This window comes from Phoenix dactylifera, chromosome 17 (assembly GCF_009389715.1).
Source record: "Phoenix dactylifera cultivar Barhee BC4 chromosome 17, palm_55x_up_171113_PBpolish2nd_filt_p, whole genome shotgun sequence".
Classification (NCBI taxonomy): domain Eukaryota; kingdom Viridiplantae; phylum Streptophyta; class Magnoliopsida; order Arecales; family Arecaceae; genus Phoenix; species Phoenix dactylifera.
The window spans coordinates 14,728,867-14,756,777 of record NC_052408.1 but is presented as its reverse complement, the minus strand read 5'-3'; the positions used below and the strand labels follow the sequence as shown (position 1 = coordinate 14,756,777).

At 37.2% G+C, this 27,911-nt stretch overlaps 2 protein-coding genes across 8 annotated transcripts; both read left to right on the top strand.

The window, feature by feature from the left end:
- The first annotated feature begins 602 nt into the window (after positions 1–602).
- Positions 603–5,638, top strand: LOC103719406 (proliferating cell nuclear antigen-like). 2 transcript variants are annotated; one of them, XM_008808625.4, is made up of 4 exons: positions 603–1,205; positions 2,770–2,922; positions 4,203–4,300; positions 4,429–5,638. In XM_008808625.4, the coding sequence occupies exons 1-4, from the start codon at positions 887–889 to the stop codon at positions 4,441–4,443; spliced, it is 585 nt and encodes a 194-aa protein (XP_008806847.1). In that variant the 5' UTR covers positions 603–886; the 3' UTR covers positions 4,444–5,638. The 2 variants fall into 2 exon arrangements, with proteins under 2 accessions (XP_008806847.1, XP_008806846.1); XM_008808624.4 differs by having other exon boundaries at positions 606–1,205; positions 5,140–5,638.
- Positions 5,639–8,626: 2,988 nt separating this feature from the next.
- LOC103719405 (K(+) efflux antiporter 2, chloroplastic-like) lies at positions 8,627–25,758 on the top strand. 6 transcript variants are annotated; one of them, XM_017845797.3, is made up of 22 exons: positions 8,635–8,900; positions 9,675–9,886; positions 9,917–11,354; positions 11,567–11,735; positions 11,952–12,042; positions 12,570–12,706; positions 12,818–12,877; positions 12,967–13,086; positions 13,626–13,694; positions 14,049–14,114; positions 14,315–14,404; positions 15,388–15,492; positions 15,567–15,695; positions 15,945–16,154; positions 16,376–16,525; positions 18,834–18,887; positions 18,994–19,052; positions 22,501–22,567; positions 22,652–22,828; positions 23,010–23,066; positions 23,175–23,249; positions 25,450–25,758. In XM_017845797.3, exons 2-22 carry the CDS (start codon positions 9,727–9,729, stop codon positions 25,576–25,578), a joined length of 3,612 nt encoding a protein of 1,203 aa, XP_017701286.2. In that variant the 5' UTR covers positions 8,635–8,900; positions 9,675–9,726; the 3' UTR covers positions 25,579–25,758. The 6 variants fall into 6 exon arrangements, 4 of the variants coding, with proteins under 4 accessions (XP_026665165.2, XP_008806845.2, XP_017701286.2 ...); XM_008808622.3 differs by having other exon boundaries at positions 9,675–11,354; XR_605964.3 differs by lacking the exon at positions 25,450–25,758 and having other exon boundaries at positions 8,627–8,900; positions 9,675–11,354; positions 18,805–18,887.
- Positions 25,759–27,911: the final 2,153 nt, after the last annotated feature.

Genomic DNA, 27,911 nt, shown 5'->3' with positions numbered 1-27,911 from the left:
AGAGGTGGTATCATCCTACTATTGGTTTTTTAACCTGTATAAACAACAATGCGATGATCAGATTGCTATCGTTATTGAGACATATGATTTCGATTTTAAACACCAGACAACTGTTTATATGTGTGTATATATGTATAATATCCAAACAATATTTATTTACTATATTTTATTAGAAAAAATAGCTTTAGGGAACAATAGCAACCCGTCCAATGGCGTCAGATTCTAACACTAGGGTATTCTGGATTGGAACATCATCAATCAAATTGGTGCAACCACAAGTCATGCAAAGTCGTGTTAGCTTTTTTTTTTTTTTTTTTTTTTTTTCTAATTTGGTTGATCGCACCTATGCACGTTGTACTAAATTTTTTTTATGAATATTTTTTAAAAAATTTAAATTTACATAAATATTTTCTTAAAATTTATATTTATTTTAATTAAAAATAAAATAAAAAATTGAAATAATTTTTTATTTTTCATCACGATTATTTTATAAATACTTTTTTATATCTATCCATTATAAATAATTTAATTATTTTAATTTAAAATTGTTAATTTTTAAATACCGTTGTATATATATAGGCACATATAAATATTAATTTTAAAAAAAATATTTATGTAAACTTTAATATTTAGAAAAATATTTATAAAAAAATTGAAAAAAAAAACCCACTTCCGTTAAAAACCTATCATGCCGACGGACGTTGCTGTCCGTCATTGTTGACGTGATTTCTGATACCAATGGCTTGCATCTTCCTCCGCAAGCTAACCCCTTCTTCCGTCCATCTTTCCTTCTCCTCTCTCCAATCTCTATACAAAGCGAACCCGTAATCCAATTCCCGCAATTTTTTCTCTCTCTTTCTCGAACTCTGCGTCTTCTTCTTCAAGGATGCTGGAGCTGCGTCTGGTTCAGGGGAGACTTCTGAAGATGGTGGTGGAGGCGATGAAGGAGCTGGTGACGGACGCCAACTTCGACTTCTCGTCGTCGGGGGTGTCCCTCCAGGCCATGGACTCGAGCCACGTCGCCCTGGTCGCCCTCCTTCTCCGCTCCGAAGGCTTCGACCACTTCCGCTGTGACCGCAACCACTCCATGGGCATGAACATCAACAACGTCTCCAAGCTCCTCCGCTGCGCCGCCAACGACGACATCATCATCCTCAATGCCGACGACGACTCCGACACCATCACCTTCATCTTCGAGAGCCCCAGTGAGTAGTCTCCTTCTCGCTTCTTGAATTGGCATGTCGCATGTCTTCTTCCTTCTCCTTCATTTTGCAGGGGTCAATCGGTGACGGTTTTGAGGGTTTAAAATGCTTCTCTTCGATTATAAGGGTTCTTCATGGCAAGAACGTTGGATGGATCTTTGATAGCTTCTTGATTCGGAATGGAATTGTTTCTATGTGGTCCTCTTTTGTCGTCGTTGTTTTTTTTTAATATCTGTTGGACTGCGGAAGTTACTAGGGTTTGACTGTGGTTGTCGAGAAAATAAAAGTTAATCAAGTTGCTTGTTTATCGTTTCTTGTCTTTGATAACTGGGTGATTGGTTAGCTGTGTAGGACTTGGATTTAGGGTTTGAGATCCTAGGGATTTTTTATTAAAAGAAATTTTATCTTAAGTAGGCCTTCGTGGATTGGGGATCTTGGAGCGGTGATATTTATACTAATTTATTGATTCGTTGTGAACTTGTTTCTATAGTTCTTTCTTTTTTTTCTAGGGCCTCTCTCTGTGTGTTTGGGGTCCTCGGAGCAGTGATGGGTTAAATTGCACATTAAGTGTTTTCTTCTTTTTAAATTGCCCTCGAATTGAAGAAATTATATTTAGATGATTTCAGATAACCCGGTTTAGTTAGCTTGTGATACGCACATTTTTTTTTGGATTTTTGTGATTGATGGGTTGCAGGATTTGCATAACGGCTATGATTCTTGGGTACTTCTGGGACATTGTTCAAATAAAACGTAGAATAATAGTCTTATGGGTGTCTGATTAAATTTGATAGAATATTCATAAACACGTCGGGCTTTCAGTCTTCTAAAAAAGATGACAACTGTGGTTTATAATAAATCATGCAGTAGAGCTTAATTGCTGAAGGCATGCCTGTTAAATTTTTGAGATGAGGTCTTTCTTTTAATCAAAAGTAATTATAATAGTATATAAACTTCAATAGTTTATGAAGCTTTGGGGAAATATTCATGAATGCAGGACAGACCCAATAACATTCCGCACATGTCTTTTGGCAGTTTGACTGTAATTTTTTCTTGTTGCTTATTTTAGCTTTATCTTTGGCCTTCACCTGCTATATTTGGGATGAAGTTGTTAGGTTGCTAAACTTTGCTGTCAGATTATTGTTAGATTAGTTTATTCCTTATTATGCATCAATTTTTGTAACTTTTTACTACCTTTTACTTTACATTCCTCCTGTTACCAAACATTTTGATTGATCCTCACTGTGGAGAGGACTTGATATCTGTCATGGAGGGTGTTTTAGATCATCACTAGTTAAGAGTGGCATTCCACTGTCAAAATAACTGAGTGGTCCTTGAAAAGTCATTCAATATCTTTCGGCTTTATCAGTAGTGGAATATGTAGTATCTGTAAGTTGCTCATCTGGATGACTTAGCTCAGGCATTCTGCTTTACTGTCTTTTAGAAAGTTGAATGTTGCTGCATAATCTTTATCATTAACTCATCATGTTGAGTTTTGTTTTAAAATCATTATTTATTATATATGCTTTTGGTTTATGCTAAACTCTATTTTAAATGCTCTCTATTTCAGAACAAGATAAGTTGGCAGACTTTGCAATGAAATTGATGGATATCCAGAATGATCATTTAGGTATTCCTGAAGCAGAGTATCAGGCCATTGTCAAGATGCGTTCTCTAGAGTTTGCACGAATCTGCAAGGATCTAAGCAGTATTGGGGACACTGGTAGGTTCTGGCTATTGCTGATTTTGTGTCTCACATGCTTTGAAGGAAGTGTGAAACATAAATGTCTAATCCTATCATATGTTTGGTCACTGAAACATACCTTCCACGTATCTAGAAATGTAGATCATCATGTCATCATTCTTGATTATCTAAAGCTTAACATTTCATCTAGTAAATAGCATCATCTGTAAATATGTCACGAATAATAGGTTTGCTTGTATGTTGTCCTTCCTGGATGCATGCCAAACCAAAATGTCGGCCAAATCATGCTTATGCCTCGTAAAAGGATTCTACCACGTTTGGGATAAATCAATTGTATTTAATTATTTTTTTTTCATTTGTTTTCTGTCTGGACATCATCATCAGTACGAATTTGTGTTTGCATCTTAGATATGACTCTAATAAGGGGTTTGACAGAATTTGTTTTCTTTTTTATCGTGGATATTTCTTTGTGACTCCTTGAGTATGGTAGGTGATCCTGATATGTGTCTTCAGTGCTTTAGTTGTTTATGTCTCATCTAGCATGCTTTTCTACTTAATTCTTTTGCTAGCATCCTTTATCTGTTTAGCCTTCTTATTAAGCCAGTTCCTCTTCCTTGTAAAATGAGTTTTTATTCCTTCTTGTGTTTCTTGAACTTTTTCTTTCAAAGAAAATTTTGTTACACCAAGCCACGAGAAAAAGCTATTTGTATATTTTGGCCTGTATGCTATGCTTTTCAATTCGCATGGTTGTCTCATGTGAGCAAGGGCTGCGTCATTGCCTTAGTTCTCTGAAGATATCGAGCTGTGAGTTGATAGCTTGGACCCCAGGCCTAGGATATATGTGCCTCTACACGAGAGAAATCCTAGTTCCGTTTAAACAATGTATGACCAGATATTCTGTTGCTGGACGAATGTATTTGCAGCTGCCATAGTTGGATTAATATTTTTCTTTTCTTTAGCCATCAAGTGAATATCATGCTACCATGATGCACCCCTGTAACAAACAACTTTTTTTTTGGGTAGATTGTAACGCACATCTTTAAAATGTTCCTAATGGTTGGTGCTGTTCCATGCTCCAGTGATGAACTTCTCTTCAATTGTTGAAACAGCATAATTTGGTGTGGTTCCTCTATCATTCTTTGAAAGTTGTTGAAGCATCCTGTTGCTTGTATGGATTGTAGACTATTATATTGTAAATGGTTGCTTCCATAAAATGTTGGCAATCCTATTCTTATGATGCTATCTCCTATCTCCATTCTGACTCTATGGTAGGACTAAGGAAATATCTTTTCTGTTAGTTGTAATATCTGTGACAAAGGAAGGAATTAAGTTCTCGACCAGAGGTGGCATTGGCAGTGCAAATATTGTTTGCCGGCAGAACACTACTGTGGATAAGGTACATTACCATTTTTGGATCAGGAAAGACAATTTTTGCTGTTTATGCACTTGGATATTTTTTTTAAAAAAAAAAAATCTTTCCCCATTGTGTGAAGGTATATTTTTTCTTGCATTGCTTATTTTCAGGGGCTGAGTGGCTGATCCACCTGATGATAACATTTGTTTGTCAGAAGGAAGCTAGCTAGCTAGCTAGCTGTTTTATATATTATTTATTATTTGCCATATTGTTATCTATAATGGACAGCCTGTTAGAATTAAATTGCATGCACTCAATCTTTGTTGTTCAAAGCCAACTTCTGTCTATCATGTTGCCAATGAACTAGAACACTCGTATGTCTGCTGAAGCAAATCTGAGAAATATTTACCTTTCCGGTTTTTGTGAACTCCTCACTAGATATTGAACTGAGCTGCATATGTACGAGAAGTACTTGCGCTCGCATAAGTTGTTGAACCTCTGATTCAGGTACCAATTTATATTTTTGCTCGATAGGGTTAAGACTAGAACTATTCAAGGTTTGTAGTTTTCTAGCGCTCTCAATAGTAATCAGAGTTTGTCATTTGCTTGGTAGGATCAGGATTAGAAGTATTCAGGATTTTCAGAGTTTGTCATTTGCTTGGTAGGATCAGGATTAGAAGTATTCAGGATTTTTATTTTTTTTGCTCTCTTTATAGAATAACATCATAAAATTTCAAATTGCTGAGATCATCATAGGACACACCCCCTTGAAAGGTTCCTTCTTTTTAGCTTGTTGCAAGAAAAGAATATTTATTGCAGGGAGTCTTGGTTTTGTTGGACATACTGCCAAAACTGACTGCAAGTATCCTTCCACTTTGCAGCCTGAGAATTCTACCACCATAGAAATGAAGGAACCAGTTTCTCTGACATTTGCTTTGCGGTATATGAACTCATTTACAAAGGCAACACCTCTGTCAAACACGGTAACCATTAGCATGTCCTCAGATATGCCTGTTGTTGTGGAGTACAAGATTGCAGAAATGGGTTACATCAGATTTTATTTGGCCCCCAAAGTTGAAGATGATGATTAAGATCGGTCGTAGCATCCCCATGCCCTCTTGGCTTTTCTTTTCTTGTCCTTCTTTTTTTTTGTGTCAATGTTGTTCTTTTTTTCATCTTCAAAGTTTGTATGGAATCGCATGATTTGTAAATGACATTGGAGCTGTTGTAAGTAACTGTCATAGGAGGAAACATTCATCAAGTGATAATTGGTTGTTTGATTAGATATATTGTAACTGTTGCTATGTGGGAAAGATCGGTTTACCCAATGAGAACACAAAAAGTTTAGATATTGTGTAAAAAAAATCAATTTTTCCAGTACGGATAAATTTTGTTTTCCTGGTGTTATTGATTCGTTGAACGGCAATCAGATATTCTTACGCTGTTGCTCATGCGAAAACCATTTTATGCACGATGCGGCAGCGGGGCGCTGCGAGAATCGATCTCGCGACCTCTTGCACCAATGGACCAAAATCCAAATCGGATAACAGCTTTAACCTCTATGCCGGGATGCAGTACGCAAATAAAGAAACCGGCCAACGTAGCTTTTGCTGGTTTTGATATTGAACTTCATATCGCTGACACTAAAATAAGTATCAATATGGTACAGTTTTTTTTTTAAAAAAAATAATGAATATTGATATGCTACCCCTATTGGAGTATCAAATCAGTATGGTACATTTTGTACTATTTGATTTAAGCCGGTATGGTGTACTATATTTTTAACGGTGGCAAATTTTTTTTAAAAAAAGTCTTAAGAAAAATTAGTCATAATATTTTGCATGCAAATCAACATATTGTCAAATTGGGCAGAGTGTCATGTCCGATCCTCCGGAATGTGGGTTGGGATCCAGGTTTGTGCTCCAAACAAAGTTGGAGGGTTCGCAAATTAGGCTAGCTTTGCATTCCTTGCTCCTTTGCCCTAACACCATGGCTTTCTTGGAAAGTTTTTGACCACAAACTGCTAGCTTTTTCTTTTTTGGTACATTTTTTTTTTGGTACATAAAACTGCTAGCTTTTAAAAGCCTTATAACTGCTTGGTGATTCCAATAAATGGGAACTAAGGCTGCAAAGGGGTCGGGTTGATTTGTGGCCCGACCCGCTTAGATCTTATCCAATCTGTTTTGAAAGACTATGGAGTTGGGTCGGTTTCTAAAATTGGACACATTCTATTTTTCGGATTCAACCTGACTCGTTTAGATCCGATCTAATATATATTAAAGAACAAATGAGGCTGGGTCAGGTTCTAAAATTGGACCCATTCTATTTTTCGAATCGTCTGGTTTACTAGATTTTGACCTGATCTAATCTGACCTGAATCAAACCCGGTAAACTATTAGGTCCCATAGGAGTGCTTAAGATTTGCTGGAATTAATGGAGCAAATCAGACCAGCAGACTCATCCCTTTGCATCCCATGTCTTACCCATATTCGTATTGATCTTGCACTTAATCAGTCTGAAACGGACAATCGATCTCCTCACAACATCAGACAACTATAGCTTTCCTCTACTGTCATCTAATCTTCATCAGTACTCACTCTCGTCCAACTGTGCATGGGGAAAAGGCCATCTCGCTCACCTAACAAGTCATGATAGGGGCATGCTTAGTTCTCGTGTCGCATCATAACTTATCTCTATGGATGCATCTGATGCTTGATTGCAATAATTATGTTTCCCTTCAAGTTAATATTGTTTGTAAAAAAGGACTTGTGCAATACAAAGTGTGTGATTAGCTACGGAGACTTGATGCATAGGGTCTGCTTTTACCAAGCTGGAGATGGCTTTACGAAGGAGATTGGTTAGCTTCCCGTTCATTTTAGTTCAACATGAGCTTGATTTCAATTTCTCATGATGTATGTAATTGGATATTGCATGATATTACATGCTGCTTTTATATGATTACAATGAAGATAGATTTGTAGTAAGTTGCAAAACAAGAAAAAAAAACCTTGGAAATTGATACTTTGGCAACAGATGACTTTTAGAGAAGCTTCGTTTGGTTTTCTTTCTTTAAATAGGATTTGGTTTATTTGGATTCAATTGCATCAGGTCCAATTAGATGACATTCATATATTAACCAATTTTACATCATATTTTAAATTAGTTTGTAATGACATCAATTCTTAATTCGAATTCTATCCGGATCTGAATTTTTTGGGTTCGAACCAGGTTATACATCAACCCGATTCGACCAGAATGGCCCGTTGGGTTAGAATTTTAGCCGTGGATCCGATCCAAACTAATCCGATCTTCTATTGGGTTGGGTTTGGATCCAACATTAAGATGCTAACAAAAAACCGGTCAGAGTCACTTATGAGCTAGTCAGATCAAACCCATTTGCACCCGTAATTAGAACTCGGATGGTAGATTGAAAACACCTAAGGGTGCTGTTCAATTAAGCTGCGGACAAACACCAAAAGCTGCACAAATCAAGTAGCTACTGTCTTTCCCTCTTTTGCTAGTTTATTCCTTCTAGTTAGATTCTGTTTTCATGACCCATTCGTACGTCATACACTAATTAATTAAACCAGGATAGTGTCATAAGATGTGCAATCCATGTAAGATAAAACACTTCTATAATTTCATCAAAAAAGGAAGATTGCAATGATGTAGAGTTGGCAAACTATCGGTCATCTTCGGTATCAGTTAATTATTTGAGGTGAGTGCAAGATAATTTAGTCCATTCTCACTTAGCATCAAATTAGAATAACTACAACGAGCAAGCACTCGCAAATTGCAATTAATATATGATTACAACCCAACTTGCCCTCCCAAGTCAGGTCCCATCAAATACCGATCAACATGATAATTCACAAATCTCAAAGAATACCTAGTTGTACAGGATGATCCATGCCCAACATACATCTTAGAATCTCAAATTTATGAGAATCAAAGAACGGCCAGCTAACCAACTTTTGTGCATACCAGAAGTTTAGAGGTTTGCACGTTTGTAGTAGGCACGTGTTACATGTAGAAAATGAATGGACTTCATTTTTTTTGCCTGGATTTGGCATGCTTCGGTTCCTCCATCATTTTATTATTTTTTTATTAATTTAGCTGATTATACTCATGCAAGATTAATATGAGCAGCCAATGCAATATATATCTCTATATATATACATACATATGTATGTATGTATATATGTGTATACATATATATATATATACATATATTATATATGTATGTATGTATGTATGTATGTATAGGCATAAATATGTATGCATGCATGCATGTATGTATGCGGATGGATGGATAGAAACCAACTTGCAGCCGCTCAAACGGGGCGTCCGCCCGGAAAGGAGGACATGAAGGTAAATAGGTGAAAGAAGAGCTGCATCGCTGCCCGGGTGCTTGGTGACGAGGCTCAGTACCAATGAGGGAAACCTTTCTTCTGGAGCCCCGCTCAGTTTTTCCCCGTGGGTTTTTCGCTGACCAGCGACCACTCCCCTCCGTCCTCTAAATCGCCGACCGCGACGCGAAGCAACGGGAAGCCTGCGCGATGTTTTCAAGGTCGCTCTCCTCCTCGCTATAAATCCCCGACTCCGGGGCGTCGATCTCGCCACCTCCAGCTTCGTTCTATCGGTGAGTCCCGCTCTCCCCCGTCCTCTCTCCTTTCTCTTGCTCTTAAATCTTTTCTCTAGAGTTCAATTTCACGGTTCCTGAATCGATCCTCCGGCTATTTCCTGGAATTTGAAGTTCGATGGTTTCAAGAAAAATAGTCGAAACGATGTGGAGGATTTTGGTTTGGTTCTTGTGTTCTTGTTTTTCTCCGATGGAGACTTTGCATGTGCTTTCATTTCTTTGTGTCTGATGGAATCGAGGGTTCTTGATTCGTGGGTTTCTTTTGGATAGGTGTCGAGTGTTGAATTGAAAATTTGATATTGGTGAGAAAATTGTCAAAACGGCTTTGAGTTGGGTTCCATGTTCTTGTTTCTTTGAATAATATATCGTTTGCCATTTTGAGTTTCCTTATGCCCGATGATATCTAAGGTTTCCGATTTGGGCTTTTATTTGGATAGGTGGCGGAATTTTAATTAAAATTTGATGTGTTCAATAAATTGTTTCAAATGATGCTAATGCTTCAATTTGGCTTCTGCGTACTTACTTTTTGATGGAATTTTTGTACGATTTTTAAACTATTGACTCTAAATGCTTCTGATCAATCAAGAATATGGTTTGGGTTTCTTTAGATGGCTGGTGAAAGTTGAATTAGAAATCTGATGTCTTCGTGAAATTATTCAAAATAATGTAACACCTTTGATTTAGATTTTGTTGTCCTATTGTTTTCTTCTGATGTATATTTTCTGTTACGTTGGAATTCTTGAGTGCCATTTGCTTGCATCTGATGGAATCCAGGGCTCTTGATTCGGGTTTCTTGGGATCGGAAGTGGAGTTTTTGTTTACCTTCATGGAGAGTGGAAAGATGGATTTGGCCTGTGGTCTTCTGCAATTGGATGCCTTTACTAGTGGTGTTGGTTCGAGCTCTAGGACAGCGAGTTCTTGGTTTAGATGTAGACGAAGCTGTTATAATTTTCTTGGAGAAACTGGGGTTTACCATAAGTCATGTTCTTTGAGGAGGATGGGAAAGTGTGGATCTGTTGGTGGTTGTGTGACATGGAATTCAGCTCGTGCAGGATACTTTGGTGATTTCTTTCATCTCTCTCAGCAGAAGAGATCTTTAGATTTTAATTTCTTCAACCCTCAAAAACTATCAAACACATCTGCTTTATTCAAGTGCCAGACAAATGATTCTTTGGCATGTGTTGATGGTAACACTCAAGATGTTGATAAAACAGAAAGCTCTTCTGGAGATGAGCAAAAGCATCTACATGACCATCTGAGTGCAGGATCCACATCTGTTGAAGAGCCAAATGGTTTGGGAGAGGAGGAAAAGGAGACCTACCAACCGGAGGATTTGAGTGAATTGCTACAAGAAGCTCTCAAGGAATTGGAAGCTGCTCAACTTAACAGTACAATGTCTGAGGAAAAGGCACAAAGGATATCCGAAATGGCAATTGCCTTAAAAGATGAAGCAGAAAGTGCTCGGAGGGATGTTATGTCTGCTGTTTCTACCATTCAGGAGATTGTCGATGAAGAGTATATTGCTAAAGAAGCTGTGCAGAAAGCCACCATGGCTCTTTCCATGGCTGAAGCGAGGCTGCAGCTAGCAATCGGAGCTTTGAGTTTCAAAACAGAACAAGCAGAATCACCTGAAACTTCTATGAGCAATGAGGAAGAAGCATTTTTATCTGCTCAGGAAGAGGCTGAGGATTGTCGGGCATGCTTGGCAAACTGTGAGGCAGAATTGAGAAGAATTCAAGCCAAGAAAGCAGCATTGCAGAAGGAGGTGGACAGATTGAGTGAGGTTGCTGAGAAGGCTCAGTTAGATGTTTGGAAGGCTGAGGAGGATGTGGCTATCATAATGCATCTGGCTGAACAGGCGGTGGCTTATGAACTGGAGGCCACTCAGCGCGTGAATGATGCGGAGCTTGCACTACAGAGAGCCGAGAAGGCCATTGTTTCTGCTGATGCTGCAGAGCAGCAAACGTCATCTTTCGAAGAGCAGCTAAACCATGAAGAACCTCCTTTTGTGGAGGAGGTGAGCAAGGATGCTGCAGGTGATAGTACTACAGAGGGAGATGAAAAGTTGATTGATGATAACTCGTTGGCTGGTGATATAGCTGTTAAAAGCATTGAAGAACTCAAATCATCTGATGACATCGATGGTCAACGGAATGGGAAGTTGAGTTTGGATTCTCAGAAGGAAGCAGAGGTTGAGATGGAAAAGTCAAAGAATGTCTCACAGGCAAAGAAGCAGGACATGCAACAGAAGGACCTGACCAAGGGCAGTTCTTCACCTCTAAATGCTCCCAAAGCATTATTAAATAAATCATCTCGTTTCTTTTCTGCATCATTTTTTTCTTTTAAGGGAGAAGGAAAAGAGGTCACACCTGCCTTAGTGTTCCATAGGCTAATTACCTCTGCAAGGAATCATGCACCAAAGCTGGTTGTTGGCATACTGTTTCTTGGGATGGGGTGAGTTTTATGGTAAAGCATTAACTTTTATCATTTTTGCATTATAAGTTGTTTCTTTTCTCTTTTGTTATTATGACTATATGGCATGCTATTCTGCAAAACTTCAATATGCTGTACATGCTAGTGGCTGTACTACCACAAAGAACCATGTGTAAAATCAGTATGTCATTAACTTCTCACATTGCAATCTTTCTTTTTGATTGGTGTCTCAGGGTTTTTTTTCTCAATAAACGAGCAGAGAGGAAATCTCAGATCCTTTATCAGCCGGATATAATTACTGGTATCGAAGAAGTAACTTCAACTGCAAAGCCTGTTGTTAGAGCAATAAAATGGATTCCAAAAAGAATAAGAAAACTTATGGAGCTCTTACCTCAGGAAGAGGTATATATCTTTTTTTGTACTTAATTTTGCATCAGCCCTCAGATTATAGCAGCTTAACTATTATTTCCTTGGTGAACTATATCTTGCAATTTTTAATCTATAGTTATTGTTACAAATTTCAGGATAGCCATTCGATACTTCTATACTGAAACTGTAACACAAATGTTGCATTTATGTTAATAAATATGTTGAATGATTGTTGTAATTTCTTTCCAGATAAAAGAAGAAGAAGCTTCCCTTTTTGACGTACTATGGTTACTACTAGCCAGTGTTGTATTTGTACCAATATTCCAGAAGATACCTGGAGGTAGCTAACATTGTCCTTGTTAAATTCTGTTATAAGATACTGCTGCTATTTTGTGTTTATTGATGTTGTTATCTGTGTGAATATTTCATTTTGACATCTACATCTTTGTGATAATGTATTCTAACTCTTGCAACCCAAGTTTGGTTGGCCTGCCGTACCGGCCCGTACCGGCCGGTATGGGCCGGTACGTACTGGTCCGGCCTGGGACCGGTACCGGATCAGCGTGGAATCCGGTACTGATAGTTGATCGTTGGAGAATCGGTATGAAACTGGTACGGACCGGTACGAGACCGGTATGGGACCGGTACATGCCGATCCCGGCCGCCACCGGTACGCCGATCAGTACGGTACGGCAGACCTTTGATAGAATGATGCTATAAAAACCTTCGATTATAGTGCCATTTTTCAATGAATATATGTACACTGGAAACTCTCACTGGGAACTTAAATTATGATAATTTCAAATGCATATTTGAAGCGTGTTTTTTTCATTTGTTATGTCTGTTGTATCTTATGGCTTGTTCTAGGTAGTCCTGTACTTGGATATCTTGCTGCTGGCATCCTAATTGGTCCTTATGGGCTGTCTATCATCCGTCATGTTCATGGAACCAAGGCAATTGCTGAGTTTGGAGTTGTATTTTTGCTATTCAATATTGGGCTCGAGGTATTATCTTGAAATTTCTCACCAAATTAATATAGGCTGCTTGTTAGATGTTCATTTCTTGACGGTCCACTTGTCAATTGAGTTCTGAAATACTTGATTCACAATTTGTAGCTTTCTGTGGAAAGACTCAGCTCGATGAAGAAATATGTTTTTGGACTGGGCTCGGCTCAGGTAATATCATTGTTTGGTGACCTTCATATAGCTGTCATTCTGCGCAAGCATTTCTTTCTCTACACTTAGTTGTTATTGACAAATTGCAGGTGCTGGTGACTGCAGTAGCAGTTGGCTTAATTGCTCGCTTTGTTTTTGGGCTACCAGGCCCAGCATCTATTATCGTTGGTAATGGTCTAGCTTTGTCATCTACAGCAGTTGTCTTGCAGGTATCAATGTATGATTTGTCTTCACTTTCTTTGTGTATTAGCTTATGCTTGCAAGTCTTCTTCTTTGCTTTGAACAATTTAATGAGTCATTGTGTTCTATGTTTTGGTTGGTTTTTTGCCAGTTCGTTAGTTGGCCTTACTGTTTCTTTTATCCTGTTTATTGTTGCAATATTGCATCCTGAAAGTTGGCTTCGCTATTTATAGTAAAGGAGTAAATTTGTGTTGTTATTATTTCTTGACCTAGAGTTTATCATTTCAACCAAATAGTATTGCTTATTTTTGTTATTCATCTGGTACTGTGCATACTTGATATTCCATTTTTGTTTGTGCTACTGATTTTGTTTCATTTGTGAATCCTCTGTTAATCTAGTGCATACTTGATATTCCATTTGTGTATGTATGTACATGTATGTATGCATACGTATATGTATATGTGTGTATATTTATATATGTATATACACCGCTCAATTGCATAATAAAATGTTCCTATTATGTAGAAGTTCTAGTAACTATCTTTGTATCCATTTGTACCTCTTCAGGTACTGCAAGAACGAGGGGAGAGCACATCACGCCATGGTCGTGCTACCTTTTCTGTATTACTCTTTCAGGTATCCGCTTCTTGGCAAGACCAAACTTTCCTTCACTGAGTTGGTTATCTGCCATTGAATGCTAATGTGACAGTGAAACTGTTCTTAAATTGTGACACATCTTTTTTCCTAGCTATATTTGACTGTCTGTTCCTAGATAGGATGCTAATTCACATTCCATCCTACTGCTGCTTGTTTGCCTCCAGTTTTTCTTATGAGATTATGATGAACGAAAAATGCTATGTTAAGATATTATGCTTCCTGGCCTTGACTATCGCATCTGTTTGAAAAAATTCTAAGTTGGTTGCATCTTTGGAGTATAGTTAAAATGGCTCAGTGGTTTTGATGACAGTCTTTTTCATTGTTCTCCCCCAGGACTTGGCAGTCGTGGTTTTGTTGATACTCATACCTCTTATTTCACCAAATTCTTCCAAAGGAGGGGTAACCTTCTCATCTCATTCTTCTACTTGGAGATTTTCCGCTTGTCAGTATCCTACTATGTTTCTATATGCACACATGTTTTTGCTGTTCTAATTATGCTGGTTGGTTAGATTGATATCTTAAAAATAGCAGTCATGCATTGCTCCTTGTACTTCTTTTTTGTTATTTATACGTGAGCAAACCTTTTTTACTTCTCTCAGGTTGGTTTCCAAGCACTAGCAGAAGCGCTTGGAGTAGCTGCTGTAAAGGCAATAGTTGCTATCATTGCTATAATTGCTGGAGGGCGCTTGGTAAGGCTAGTCCCTTGAAATCTAAAATTGCATTTGAAATGGCAGACTTGAATATGAAAGTTAATATTGTCCATGATTCATCGATTCCAATCTCTTGATCGGCATATTTGTCTGTGTCAAAGGGGTGTCTATTGGTTGGTGAAAAATGTGTGTATACATGATACATACATGCACATATGGACACATGCATCCATGCATATGTATGTATGTATGTGTGTCTAGGAACTTTGTTTTGCTTGAAATCTTGATTTTTGGTACCTCAGATTAATGGGTTTCCAATTTTCAGCACAACACTATGTGTCCTCTGTATTATACTGCCGTTGTTGATTCTTGGAAGTTTAGACTTGCCTGTGCTAATATAATTACCTGTGCTTCTATGCATAGTATTTTTTGGTGATAAGCTGAATTTTGCCAGTCTTTCTTCTGTGGTAGTCACATAGACATCAAGTGCTGGCCCATGCAAGACCAATACTGGAAGCTGGTGTAGATCAGAATGATACTTATCAATTTTTTTAATATTTTAAATTTAAAAGGGCTTTTCAAATTCTTTTTTCCCTTTTTGTCGTGGAATGGCATGTTCGTTGGCATGGCACAACATGATATGTGCTCGTAAGGATTGCACCATCACCAGTTTAAATTGCTGGACTTCTTCATCTCCATAGTTCTCTGACAATTTAAATGCTATCACACAAGGATTGGACCTTGCAAAGGCTATAATTAGCTGATTGAGTTAAATATTTACTACATCTGAATGTATTGAACAAGCTATTTCCATGAAAAAGAACATGATAAATGTAACCTTGACTTGACAGTGATTTAGCTACTGAACTGTCAGAACAAGCTATTGAACATGCTTGTCGATTTTGCTCAAAATTGCACATGACAATGATTCAGCTTTGTAGAAATTCAGAATTTCCATTCATTTATCTGTTCAATTACAAGATGCATTAACCTGACAATTATCTAATATTGCATTCTAACAGTTCCTTAGGCCAATATATAAGCAAATTGCAGAAAACCAGAATGCGGAGATTTTTTCTGCAAATACCCTCCTCGTTATTCTGGGAACTAGTCTTCTTACAGCACGAGTAAGTGCAGCCATAGCATTTGTTCTTCCAGCAATTCCTCCAACTAATAATTTGCATTTCTCTTCTCCTGACAGGCTGGACTCTCTATGGCTCTGGGAGCATTCTTGGCTGGTCTCCTGTTAGCAGAGACAGAATTTTCCTTACAGGTTGAGTCAGATATCGCCCCCTATCGTGGCCTCTTGCTAGGTCTCTTTTTCATGACAGTAAGTTCTCTTTGTTGACACCTGATAAGATGTTATAGTTTGTCATATATGTATTTACAGTAATTGCAGTTTTGCACTGTACTTTCTTTGTTTGCTAATTTTACTGCCTTTTATATGTTGTAATCTTTATTTACACTGACCTAATCAGATCACCTTCTATAATTTTCTAATGATACCATTGACAATATTGGCATCCATTCACTTAAGATTTAACACATCACCCTCCTGCTCGGCCATTTATCTTTTCAGGTTGGAATGTCTATCGATGCAAAACTACTAATTTCAAATTTCTTGGTCATTTTTGGGACATTAAGTCTCTTGATTGCTGGAAAGGCTATACTGGTTGTCTTAGTTGGCAGAGTATTTGGCATTTCAAGTATAGCTGCAATAAGAGTTGGTCTTCTGCTTGCACCTGGTGGAGAATTTGCCTTTGTTGCTTTTGGGGAAGCTGTAAATCAGGTTGGTGTTTTTAAACTGAACACAATGTTTCTTGTATTTTTAGGTATTCTTGCATGTGTCAGCATCTCCATTAAGAGTCAACATGTTGCACTTGCAAGAACTAAAAATACGATATTGAGGCAAGAAAAGGAAAGATGCCCAGTTAGAGAACTTTTTTTTTTTTTGAGGGGGGTGGGGGGACATAGTGAAAGCTTAACTTCTTGTTTTTCCCATTTGTGTAGGGTATACTATCTTCTCAACTTTCATCTTTGTTGTTCCTGGTTGTTGGTATCTCAATGGCTCTTACGCCATGGTTAGCAGCTGGAGGTCAGTTTCTTGCATCTAGATTCGAGCAGAATGATGTCAGAAGTTTGTTGCCAGTAGAAAGTGAGGTATAACACCTGTTTTGATTTGTTATATTCTTAAGTTGGCAGATTGGTATTTTAAGTTCCATCATTTTGTTATATTTCACAAGATTCAGGCTGGTCACTGCTTTTCTTATGGTTAATTACTTGTTAATCTATTTGGAAATGAGAAATATATGTTGCGAAAAAACACTGGTCTAGCTTAATATGCTTGTATAAATGCTTCATTGACCTCAATATATCTGGGAAGGAAAATTGCTGATGTTAGGTTTTATGGACATGGACTTTATTTATAAGAAACAAAGACAGATGATGTTTGTGAATCAAGTTTCTGTGAATTGATTTAAGCTTAAGAGCAATGTTGATCAAGGTATGGATACTCAGTGATAAATATGGAGTTCTTGGAGATTATGTACCATTAAGCTTGAAGAAGAAGATAGGACTTGGTAAGGCAGAGTACATAAGTACAAAGAATCAATTTTTGTAGTTATATTAGAAAAAAGGACAGATTGTGCTATATTACATAACTAAATTTCTATGGAAATGCAAAATCAAGCTGAAAATATTTACAATGATTTGCTGTGGACTGTTTATGTGGACTATAGCTTTAATAATTAATACATCTGCATCATGATGGTCATGATGTTAAACGAGTCATTTTCCTTTAAGCTCAAAACAGATGTTGGAACAAAATTAAAAAGATAAGCAATCTTTTTCCTACCTTAACTATCCAGTTGAAGGGCTTAGAGGTTAGAAGAATTTAAATATTTTACTTCGTTGAGGAGGAAATTCTCAGTATTCAGTGCAGTCCTTATTAAGCATTAAGTACAATATTTTGATCAAAACAGTCCAAAAGATTAAGTGTATTTAAATGCAAGGTATTTGCTACAATATAATTTCCATATGAACATTCAGATATTCACATACCAGGTTTTAAAATGCCAAATCTTGTGTTCTTGTAGTGTCAAACAGAAAAATAAGTGTTATATTGAAGGCCTCTTCTCAGTCAAAGAAGAGATAAACATAACTTCTGATGCATTAATAATTTGGCAAAGATATAGCCAAGCATACAGATGCATACATGCTTCATATCAGGGTCGGCGGAACCGTCCCGAACTAGGTGGTTCCGGTCATAGGGTTCCGGCAACGGAAATGAAATCTATTGCCGGAGGGGGAGAAGGAGAAGGAAAGAGAGGAAAAGAGAGCGAGCGGGAGAGGGAGGGAGGCCGGCACCCGAGCCCGACCGCTAAAAAATTTCGCGATTTTTAATTAAAGTCGGTAAATCGTTTGCCGATTTCACTTAAAAATTGCAAATTTTTTAGCGGTTAGCCGCTGTTTCGAACGAAACAGGGGAACGGCCGTGGCCTCTGCTTACTGCCTGGGTTCCAGCCTCCGCCGACCTCCCTCCCTCTCTCTTCCTCTCTCTCTTTTCCTCTCTCAGTCTCTTCCATTTGCCCTCTCCCTCGCCTCTTCTACTATGTCGGTACAGGCCCGGCACGGCACGACATGGGGTCGTACCAACCCGTGCCGCCGGACAACCGGTCCGGTGCCCGGTATCAGCACAGTTGACCATACTTCATATGCATGTGCATGTCTAAAGGGACAAATATTTTAGAACTTTGGGATTTGTATGCTAAAAGGAGGGATGAGAAGGAAATATTTATCGTAAAAATAGTATAGATCTTGGTTTGCACATTGAACTTACTATCGATCGATGTGGTGTTCTAACTTATTTAATAAGTTGATTGTATGGCTTTTCTAATCATATGCTGGATAAAAATTTGTTGCATCTTACCCGATAGGTACTGTAATTACATTGATTGAGCTTGGTTTGCTAAATTGTTATCAAAGGTAGAAGGTCTCATTCAGGTAGTCTTTCCCCTTTTTTTTGTGTATACTTAGAATATTAGTAGGTGCATAATGTTGGGTTTATGTTATTTAAATTCTTAACTTGTTTGCTATGAGATATGAGTATTGTGGGCTAAATGTGAGTAAATTTTTCATCACATTGTTTTCTTTGTAGAGATGTGGATTCTTTAATGGGGATTTTGTTAAATTATCGTTGAGCTCCAATATGGAAAGATGACATTTATTAGCATGTATGATTCTAGCCAATAATCCAGTTCTGATTGTTGGCTAATGCTCAGGATTGTATGTTTTGCATTTATATTACTCCCAGAAGTTTGTTTGATATCTGAATAAGTTTAGATATTTGTTACTTATGTCTAAATTTCTTGGATATATTTAACATTTGATATCATTTTTCTTATTATAATGTGGTTGCTTTCTCATCCTACATCTTTAAGATATATTGTGGATGTGGTTGTATGTATAGACTGACGACCTGCAAGACCATATTATCATATGTGGATTTGGACGTGCTGGGCAGGTGTTTTCGCTATTCTCCTTTTTGACATTTTGCTATCATTTTTTAAGTAAATCAGTCCCAATCTATTTACTTTTATGTGTAATTTGTTTTTACTGATTTTTGTCAGATCATAGCACAACTTCTTTCAGAGAGATTAATTCCATTTGTTGCTCTCGATGTTAGAAGGTATCATTCACCTTCCCGTAGAATATGCGGGTAAAATTGGAATGTGATGTCTGTCAATCATGCTATTCATGACATGAATGTATACGATCCACATGCATTCACATGCACAGATAAGGAGATTGGTTTGTATACACCAGTAATGTTCAATGAAAATGTTTAAAAGAGAATGCCTCGTGATTTGATATTTTTTTCTGAAATGAACTTCTGTTCTGAAACGTTCCTTTTTCCTTCTTTGGCCTTTAGAACCTGAAATGGTCACTGAATGGGTGGTACATTTTAAAATCCCATTTTAAGCTTGTACACAATATACATGCTTTGAAAGAAAATTAAGTATCTATGCGTTGTATTGATTAGAGCCCAGTATTTTTGTTGATTGTCACCAATGAATACAATTCTCTGTATTATTGGTTGTTAATTAATTATTTTTTTTATCCATTTTATGTATATGTATATGTATATATTAAATGTGTATTATGTTCTTGGATTTATATTTCGGTCAGCATGGCATGATAGGGCAGATTCGTACCTGATGAGTGGCTGACCAGCATGCTGCACTAGCACAGTACCAGCCATATGTCAGTACTGGGCATGCTGCTGTGCTAGTGCATGCCAAGCGCTGGCAGGATGCAGCAACATACATATTGTACTGGTGCCAGGCCAGCACACAACTGGCACATGATACTTCAATTGTTCTTATGTTGAAATTTAGGACACATCATCTAAGATAATTTTTAACCAGTCATAAAAGGTGATGAATATTGTTCTTGGGTGCCGGCTGTGATCATAAGTGCACCAACAAAATATATCATTCATATGATATTCATCCTCAAATATCCAGAAATCTCATGCTCCTGTTTGTCTTTAAAAGCCACTGTCCATCTCTTGTCATCTCAATGCACTCTCAAATAGGATCTAGTACCTGTAATGATATCTTCTTGTTCAGAGTAGCCTTCTTATAGATTTTTCTTTTACTAACAAAACATGCATGAGATAGTTTATCATACATAGATATATAGCTAGATAATAGAGCTCCCTTTGTGTGTGTGTGTGTGTGTGTGTGTGTGTGTGTGTCTTTGTCTTGTCTGTATCTCTCTGTCTGACAAGCTGGATTTGACATGGACCTCCCCAGTTTCTTTATATTCAGAATATATGATACACCCTACACAAGCAGCTGATCTACGTAAGTCCAAGGGATGAACATCTTTGTTGTCGCTAGAAAAAAGCGGAAAGCCGTGAATGAATTTGGAATCAAATAATGTTGGCGTTGTATTAATGGGTGATGGTTTGATGATACAAGAAGGAAGTTCTGTAAAAGCAACAGGAAGAATTGCTCAGATACCTGTGAGTGTTAGAGCTCTCTTCAACCTGCTCATGGCTAGATCGATCGGTTTCAGGTCTGTTGATTATGCCTGATCTGATGGAGGAAATCCTGATCCACCAATCCCAATTGGCATCCCAGTACAAACGGGGAGCATCCAAGACTTCCTTATATTCGACCATGTCACATAACGGTTCCGCTATCAGGCAGGACCCCAGACATAAGAGTGCACTAAATTTGATAACTTATTAAGGGAAAGACGAAGTAAGAGCATGCTATTGAAGACGTTGCAACATATGTCGGGGAGGCCTCCGTTGATTGTGTACGAACAAAATAATACTGGCTTAAGCTTTCGAACGGCTTTCCTGGGTTTTTAAGAGGAGATTTACGGAAAGGATGTTGCTCAGAAATTGTTGCTGGTATAACAAAGAACAAATCAATCAGTATATTCCAAGTTCAGAGTTCAAGCACTTATCTTAGTTTCCAAAAATAAGTTCTAAATCAAAGGAAAGGTGGTGTAGAGAAAAAAGGTTATTTTCCCATCCCTCTTGAGAAGTTTAGCTATGAGGCTGGCAACTTGGCATCTTGTGTATAGCATGAGTTATGTGTCACTCTTCTTTCTTCTGTAAGCCATCAAATATCTGTGTGAAAACATCATAGGTCACCAAGAACCCCTTTCCATGAGCCATTGACTCCACCCACTATCTGCCCATGGTTTTCTTTAGCATAGTTACAGCTAATTGGATCAAGGTTCGCCGTCTCGGTATCGGACCCCGTATCGGTGCCACATTATTACTGTGTCGGTACGCTACGGTACAAAAATTTTTCCAGCGTACGGAGTATCGATGCGCGGCATGCGCCTCCTGTACTGTATATCAATACTGAACTGGTACGGTACAATATGCCTCGTACCTCCAGTTTGGCCTGGCGCAACAAACCTTGATATTGAACCTATGCTCCTAGAAGTTTCATTTTCAATTTTTAGATGGATTAAGTGCTCCTCCAGCAATAATAGGCTTGTATCGCCTTCCCATTTTGAACCTTCACAAACTACTGTTATTTTCCATCCTCTTCTACTTAGCAAACATCAGAATTTTGCTTGCTCTATCACTTTGAGACCTTTTATCATTTGGCCTGCTCAAAAGTCGGTGCCTTGAACATTATATGGTCTTGGACCTCTCAAAGATCTTATCAGGCACAATGCCTCTTCATTGAAAACTGCAGCTGTCATCAACCCTTGGTCATTCTCTAGCAATGGTTAGATATATGGTAGTAACATAAGCCATCTACCATCTTAGGAGTCCTGCTGAAAATGTGTTTTCACTTTCTCTAGATGTATCAAACTGTTGTGTTTGGTGCAACTCTCTCGAGGGCAGCACTTGGTAATTCATCATTTATAACTTCATTAATAAATCTTTTCAATGTTCTGGTATTGTTAACAAGATCAAAAAGGAGTTCATATCTAAGTAGACTGTTGTGTACACATTTCTTGTTATAAAATATCACATTGCATTATGGTTGTTTTTTCTTGTCTTTCCCCATGCAAGGCCAGGCAACAAGTCTTTAACAACAAATCTTTTAAGATCGGTCACCCACAGGATAAAATTATTCTGCCTATCAAGTATAAGAGTAGCAATACCAGGGAATTAAAAAGGCCCAAAAAACTATAAATTGCAAAAATAAGTTAAAATAAATATATTAATCCCAAATCGAATAAAAGGGTATTCCAATATAATGCATCCTTATGCTCCCCATAATATCACTTCAACTGTTTTCACTATAGCACTGCATAGTGTTTTTAACAATCTGTGACAATTATTTTATAGGTAAAATGTCTGCAATAGGTCTCACTTTTGCAGCTAGGAGAATTAAGATGTTGATAATGCAACCACACTACATCCTAACAGGGTAACTGGGTAAAAGAGGAGCAAAACTTTTTATCGCTTGCTCAATTAATTGATATATTTGACAAGGATTTTTTTTTTTACTGGTTCCTAAAATAAAATGGTTCATCTGTTCCACAAACAAAAAGATCTTTCTTCCTTTTGGCTTAAATTTTAGTTGTTGAGTTATTTTTTTTACATTTGGAAAAATTCTAAAACTTTTCCCATGTTACATTGTTGTTACCAGTGACCGGGTGGCTGTTGGACGCGCACTTGATCTTCCCGTTTATTTTGGGGATGCAGGGAGCCGGGAGGCAAGAAAAATTTCTCAAATTTTAGAACATAATGACTATGTTGATTACTTTGCATGACATCTTTATGAAAATAATTATTGACAGATTCTTCATAAAGTTGGGGCTGAGAGAGCTTGTGCTGCTGCTATAACTTTAGATACTCCTGGTGCAAATTATAGAACTGTTTGGGCACTGAGCAAGTATTTTCCAAATGTAAAGACATTCGTGTGGGCCCATGACGTTGATCATGGCATTAATTTGGAGAAGGCAGGTGCGACTGCGGTAAGTGATACATACAGTAACAATTCCATGCCAAGGCTAAATTAAAAAAAACCAAGACCAGCTTAACTAAATCTTAACCTGAATCAGAAATAGAATATACTCCAAGAATCCATCTAATATTTAACTATCAACAAGAATTTGTATATTATTCTAACCAAATTGAATATTCAAAACTCTCAAGGTTGTCCCAGAGACCTTGGAACCAAGTCTCCAGTTAGCAGCTGCTGTCCTTGCACAGGTAAAGAAGAACAAATATTGCTGTTATTGGTTTGACATGGCTCCCCAGTTTCTAAGTGACAGAATATTGCTTTCATTTGTCTTTATCTTCCGATTGCTACTTGTGCAGACCAAGTTGCCCATGGCAGATATTGCAGCAACAATCAATGAGTTCCGAACCCGCCATCTCTCTGAGCTTACAGAGGTAACACAAGCATTACCATTTGTGTCCCCATATAATTTATCAGTCACGAGCCTTCTATTTTTCCTTAATTTTTACGGCTTCAATTTCTGAATTGCTCTTTTCTTCTGGTCCTTTTCAAAATTAAGATATTTGGCTATTGCATTTTTTTCTTGTGACAGAATAGGCATGGATGGACAGAGTAGTTCACTATGGTAGCATTATATCTATAATAGCCATTTAAACTGTTTCGGCCTCTAACTATCAGGATATGCCAATTCAGGGTGCTGCATCCACTTTGGAAGCTCTTTAGAATTTCCCTCCAGCAACCACTTCAGTAGTGTTTTTTTATTATAAAAATGTTTAGGTACCTTTTTCCTGCACCGGCATCCAAAGCTTCGCTTCCAATTCCTGTAATTAAATCCACCCTTATTACAATATGCAAATACAGAGTCAAAATGATGATGATAGCTATTATTTTAGACTGTTAGCGTTTCAGGATTTTAATAATATTCCACATATTGGTCCTTTAAAAGAATGTATTTATATTGTTTAGACAGAAAAGATTGTTATGCTAAAAATAGTAATAAAAATAATGATATTATCAATGCTATGAATTGTCATATGTCATAATGGCTAATAAAATCCATTGTCGATAAAAAAAGGTTATGTTTAAGACATTTTGCTTAATATTCACCCTGTATAACTGTTATATCAATTCAAAACTTTTGGGATGCAAGGTTGTTAACTGCAAATAATGGTCTTCTTATAATTATGTTAGATGTAATTAGGAACATAATATTTTATAAGCTTCATCTTTGTCTGTGTGTTTATGGTTTAAACTATGATGAATCAAGAGGTTTGAGAATGTTCTTTAATTGGCTCCTTGGTGTTAACTCTATATGAACTGATGTAAGCTTGGCCTGAGCAACTTATATAAAGAGACGGACTTGCCATGAAATCTGAAAATCCAATAGACAAGTAGATAAACTATCTTATTTGCATGCAGTTTGAGTTGGTAAACAAACCATTATCAAACAACTATAACTCTCCATTGAATTTTTCATCTAAGTATTGAATTGGGAATTCTGAATATCTAGGATGGTAGAAGCGCAGGGACCAATGAGTCCTTTTTTGACTTGATATTTTAAACACCTGTATCTTGAATGATAGTGATGTTGTCGTACCTTTTGGATGGTATTCTCTATCTATTCCCATCTTTCTTGCAACAGTTTAGAGAAAGAAACACGAGGCAGTGTATTATACAAAAAAGTGTATATTATTAAGCTCTCCCTTTTGAGCAACCTACTGATGAGTCATCAAAATCTCAAGTCACCACCATTCAAAAACTTTGGTTTGATTTTTAGTTTTGCATGAATGAAGTGACTGTCAGTTTCAACAATTTTGATTAAATTATAAACAATAAAGTGTATAAACTAAAAGTGAAAATAGAAAATAACCAAAAAAAAAAGTCAACAAAACAAACTAGACATCATCTTAATATAAGAAGGGCGGCCTAGTACACGAGGCTCCCATCATTGCGGGGTCTAGGGAGGGTTAGATGTACATAGCCTTCCCTCTGCATGCTTTCGAACCTATGACTTTTAGGTCACAATAGAGCAACTTTACCATCATGCTAAGGCTCACTATCAAAATTAATATAGAAAATTTAAAATAAAATGGTCCCTCTGCAGGGCTCGAACTTGCAACTTTGGCTTATAAGACCAACACCCTAACCGAGTCATGAGACCAAGTACTCATCATCTTAACATACACTATATATTGTTGGAGGCCTTTGATTTATCGTTTCTCAACGTTCACACTGAAACAATCAAAAAATTGTTTTAAAGAAAATCATGTTTAGAGTGCCACATATCATAAAATCATTTGATGGAAATCCAATATTTGACAATCAAAAAGCCTGTAAGATTTGAGTTTTAGGTTAGCTGAACCATGAATATCATTGAATTTAGTTAAAATTCAGCTAAATCTTGTTTGAAAAGACAATAGAAAAACATTACTTGGTCAATTTAATAGTGACACGAGACTTTGTGACTTGGCAGAGTCACAGGTAAACGTGGCAACCTTTCTAAGTATAACACTTGATCAATAGGCTGGCAATCACATTAAAGTGATAATTAAATAGCGATCTGCAACTTCAGATTTTATTAGTGAAGTGTTGCAATGAGTTCCTACCATTCAGTAATGACTTTTTTTTCTGCAGTTATGTGAGACAAGTGGAAGCTCGCTTGGTTATGGATTTTCACAGGTTATGTCCAAAGACTCCAAACCAAAGCCTCAGACTTCTGATCCTGATGAGAATGAAGTTGTTGAAGGAACATTGGCGATCTAACACTGGAACTGGGTGATAACAAAATTTTTGAAATCTGTACAGCTGATAATTCATTTCAAAAGCTAAAATTGTATAGAAAAAATGGGGAAAGTTGTAAGTGCCTTCCATTAATGAAAAAAAAAATTGTGCTAGTTTTCTAATGATTGCTATAATTTAGTGTAACATTGAGCTTGTACTTCAGGTATTGTTTCAGTATCTTCTGCCTTTAGTGCAGAAAAATCCAAAACTTTTACTTAATATCACCAAATACTACAGAAAAATGGCAGAAGTTTATAGACAGTTAATCAATAACTGGCTGTTCATTGGCGTCTGTTGGTATTAGTTTCTATTGTTGTCCCAGTTGCAGCTGATAGTGCTAACAATGCGTGCTAAGCGGCCCTGGCATTTACCTGATCTTCATTAAGGATTGGGAGGAATTGCATTGCATGCTCTCTTTTTTTGATTTTTTTTTTTGAAAAATATGCTAGGGTATATTTGGCAAACAAAATTTTTAGGTCATAGAAGGTTTTTGTGCAAAGCATAATTTGTAGAAGGTTTATCGTATATTCTGAATACTGAGCATTAGCTAAATACTTGCTTATGTAGATTATTGTATTTTGTAGTATTTGGAAGTGAGAGGATAGTCAGAAGTTGATGAGCTATACAAGGAAGATGAATTACTTTGTATGAGCTGTTGCTAAAAAGTTACTAATTTAATAGAAGTGACGTGCTAGTTTAATATATTATATAATAACACTTATTTTATTTAACAGATTTAATATTATGCTTAAACTAATTTTAATTAAACAAGTTTATATTTTCCAGGTTGCAGTAGTGGATGTTGTAAAGAATATCCATCACCAGCAAGTGAGATGTTAAATTGCAGCTAGGCTTGAATTCACCCTGATAACCAATTACATGTGCTTGCTATCCATGCAATGCTATTAATTATATCAGGGGATTCCCATTCTTGATTTTCCTTTCAGAATGATGGAACAAGTTAAAAATTAATGATGGCAGTTACATTAGCACTAAACAATACTGCTGATTTCACCTGAACCTTCAGGGACTTTGAATTGAAATTAAGGACTTGGTCTTTTATTAAATTAAAATGATACGTTTTGTAAATATTGTTATTAGATTAGTGTGTTGGATAAAGGTACTTGCCGAGTTGGTAGAACATGCTAATGTTCTGAACCAGGTTGCAACTTGGGCTGTTCATGCTTCTGTTCATCTGCGCTTTCTACTGGGAAGCTTTTGCGGATGATAACTTCGAAGGTTAATGGGTTGTTTAATGTTTACTCTTATGTTTTGTATGTAAAAACTTTTAAACAACAATAGCCTTGAAGATAGATTTTGAAACCGAGAGAACTGAAGTATGATAAAAAATGGTTTTATGAAGTAGCTGGAGAAGCGGAACCTGATTCAGTCCTTAAAATGTTGATTGATATGAAGATCCATTCCCAACTTTTTTGTATTATGGATAAACAATCTAGAGTTGACTGTCAATAATCCTTGTAAAGTTCTCGATAAATACATGAAAGTATACAAAGTAAGGGGGCTTTAGTGATGCTATCATCAATGAGGGAACTTAGACAACTCGCTAGTTGAATGTTCTATATCCCAAGTGCATCAATGAAACTTCATCCAGCACCTTGTCCTTCTCTTCTTGACTATGGATTTAAGCGAACGAGCTAAGCTGCGTGTTAGGCAGTTTAGGTTCATTTTTTTGTACTTCGGCATGTCTGAATTATATGGAAGGGTTCTCATGTCTGGCCGAAGCTTTAACTGAGTTATAAATTGTTAAAATTTTTTATGGTTAGCCACCTGAACAAGTAGACCTGCAAACTGAACCAAGTTCTTGATGTATTTCTTCCTGGGTAGGGATGAATGGCAATCTCAATTCACGGTATGAGACAAAATTTTTAATAGCGGTGCAAAGTCCAGCTAGCATCCAATTCACCACCACCATTGGTTGAGATTGAGAAGAGAACCCATTCACTCAGTATCTTCCTCCCATTTGAATCCTAGAGGATCCGGTGCTGTCCGGCGTTGGCATGGTCATATAATTCATGGACAGAGAGCCTAACATATCGATTGATCCTAGTTTAGCCCATTCATTTGGAAATCAATGTGTTCACATGCTCCTATTTTTTCCCACTAAAACTCAATGGACAATTGGTGATGATAGGTCTATCAATATACTCAATGATCCCTGGATTTTACCAATTCCTCCTCCACCGTGGATGGTGCAGCCTTAAAGAATTTGATGGCATTTTGAAGGCTTTGTTTGAACTTTGAAGGGAGCGTGATATAGTGCTGGGTTCTTTATTTGTTTTGTTATTTTCGAATTT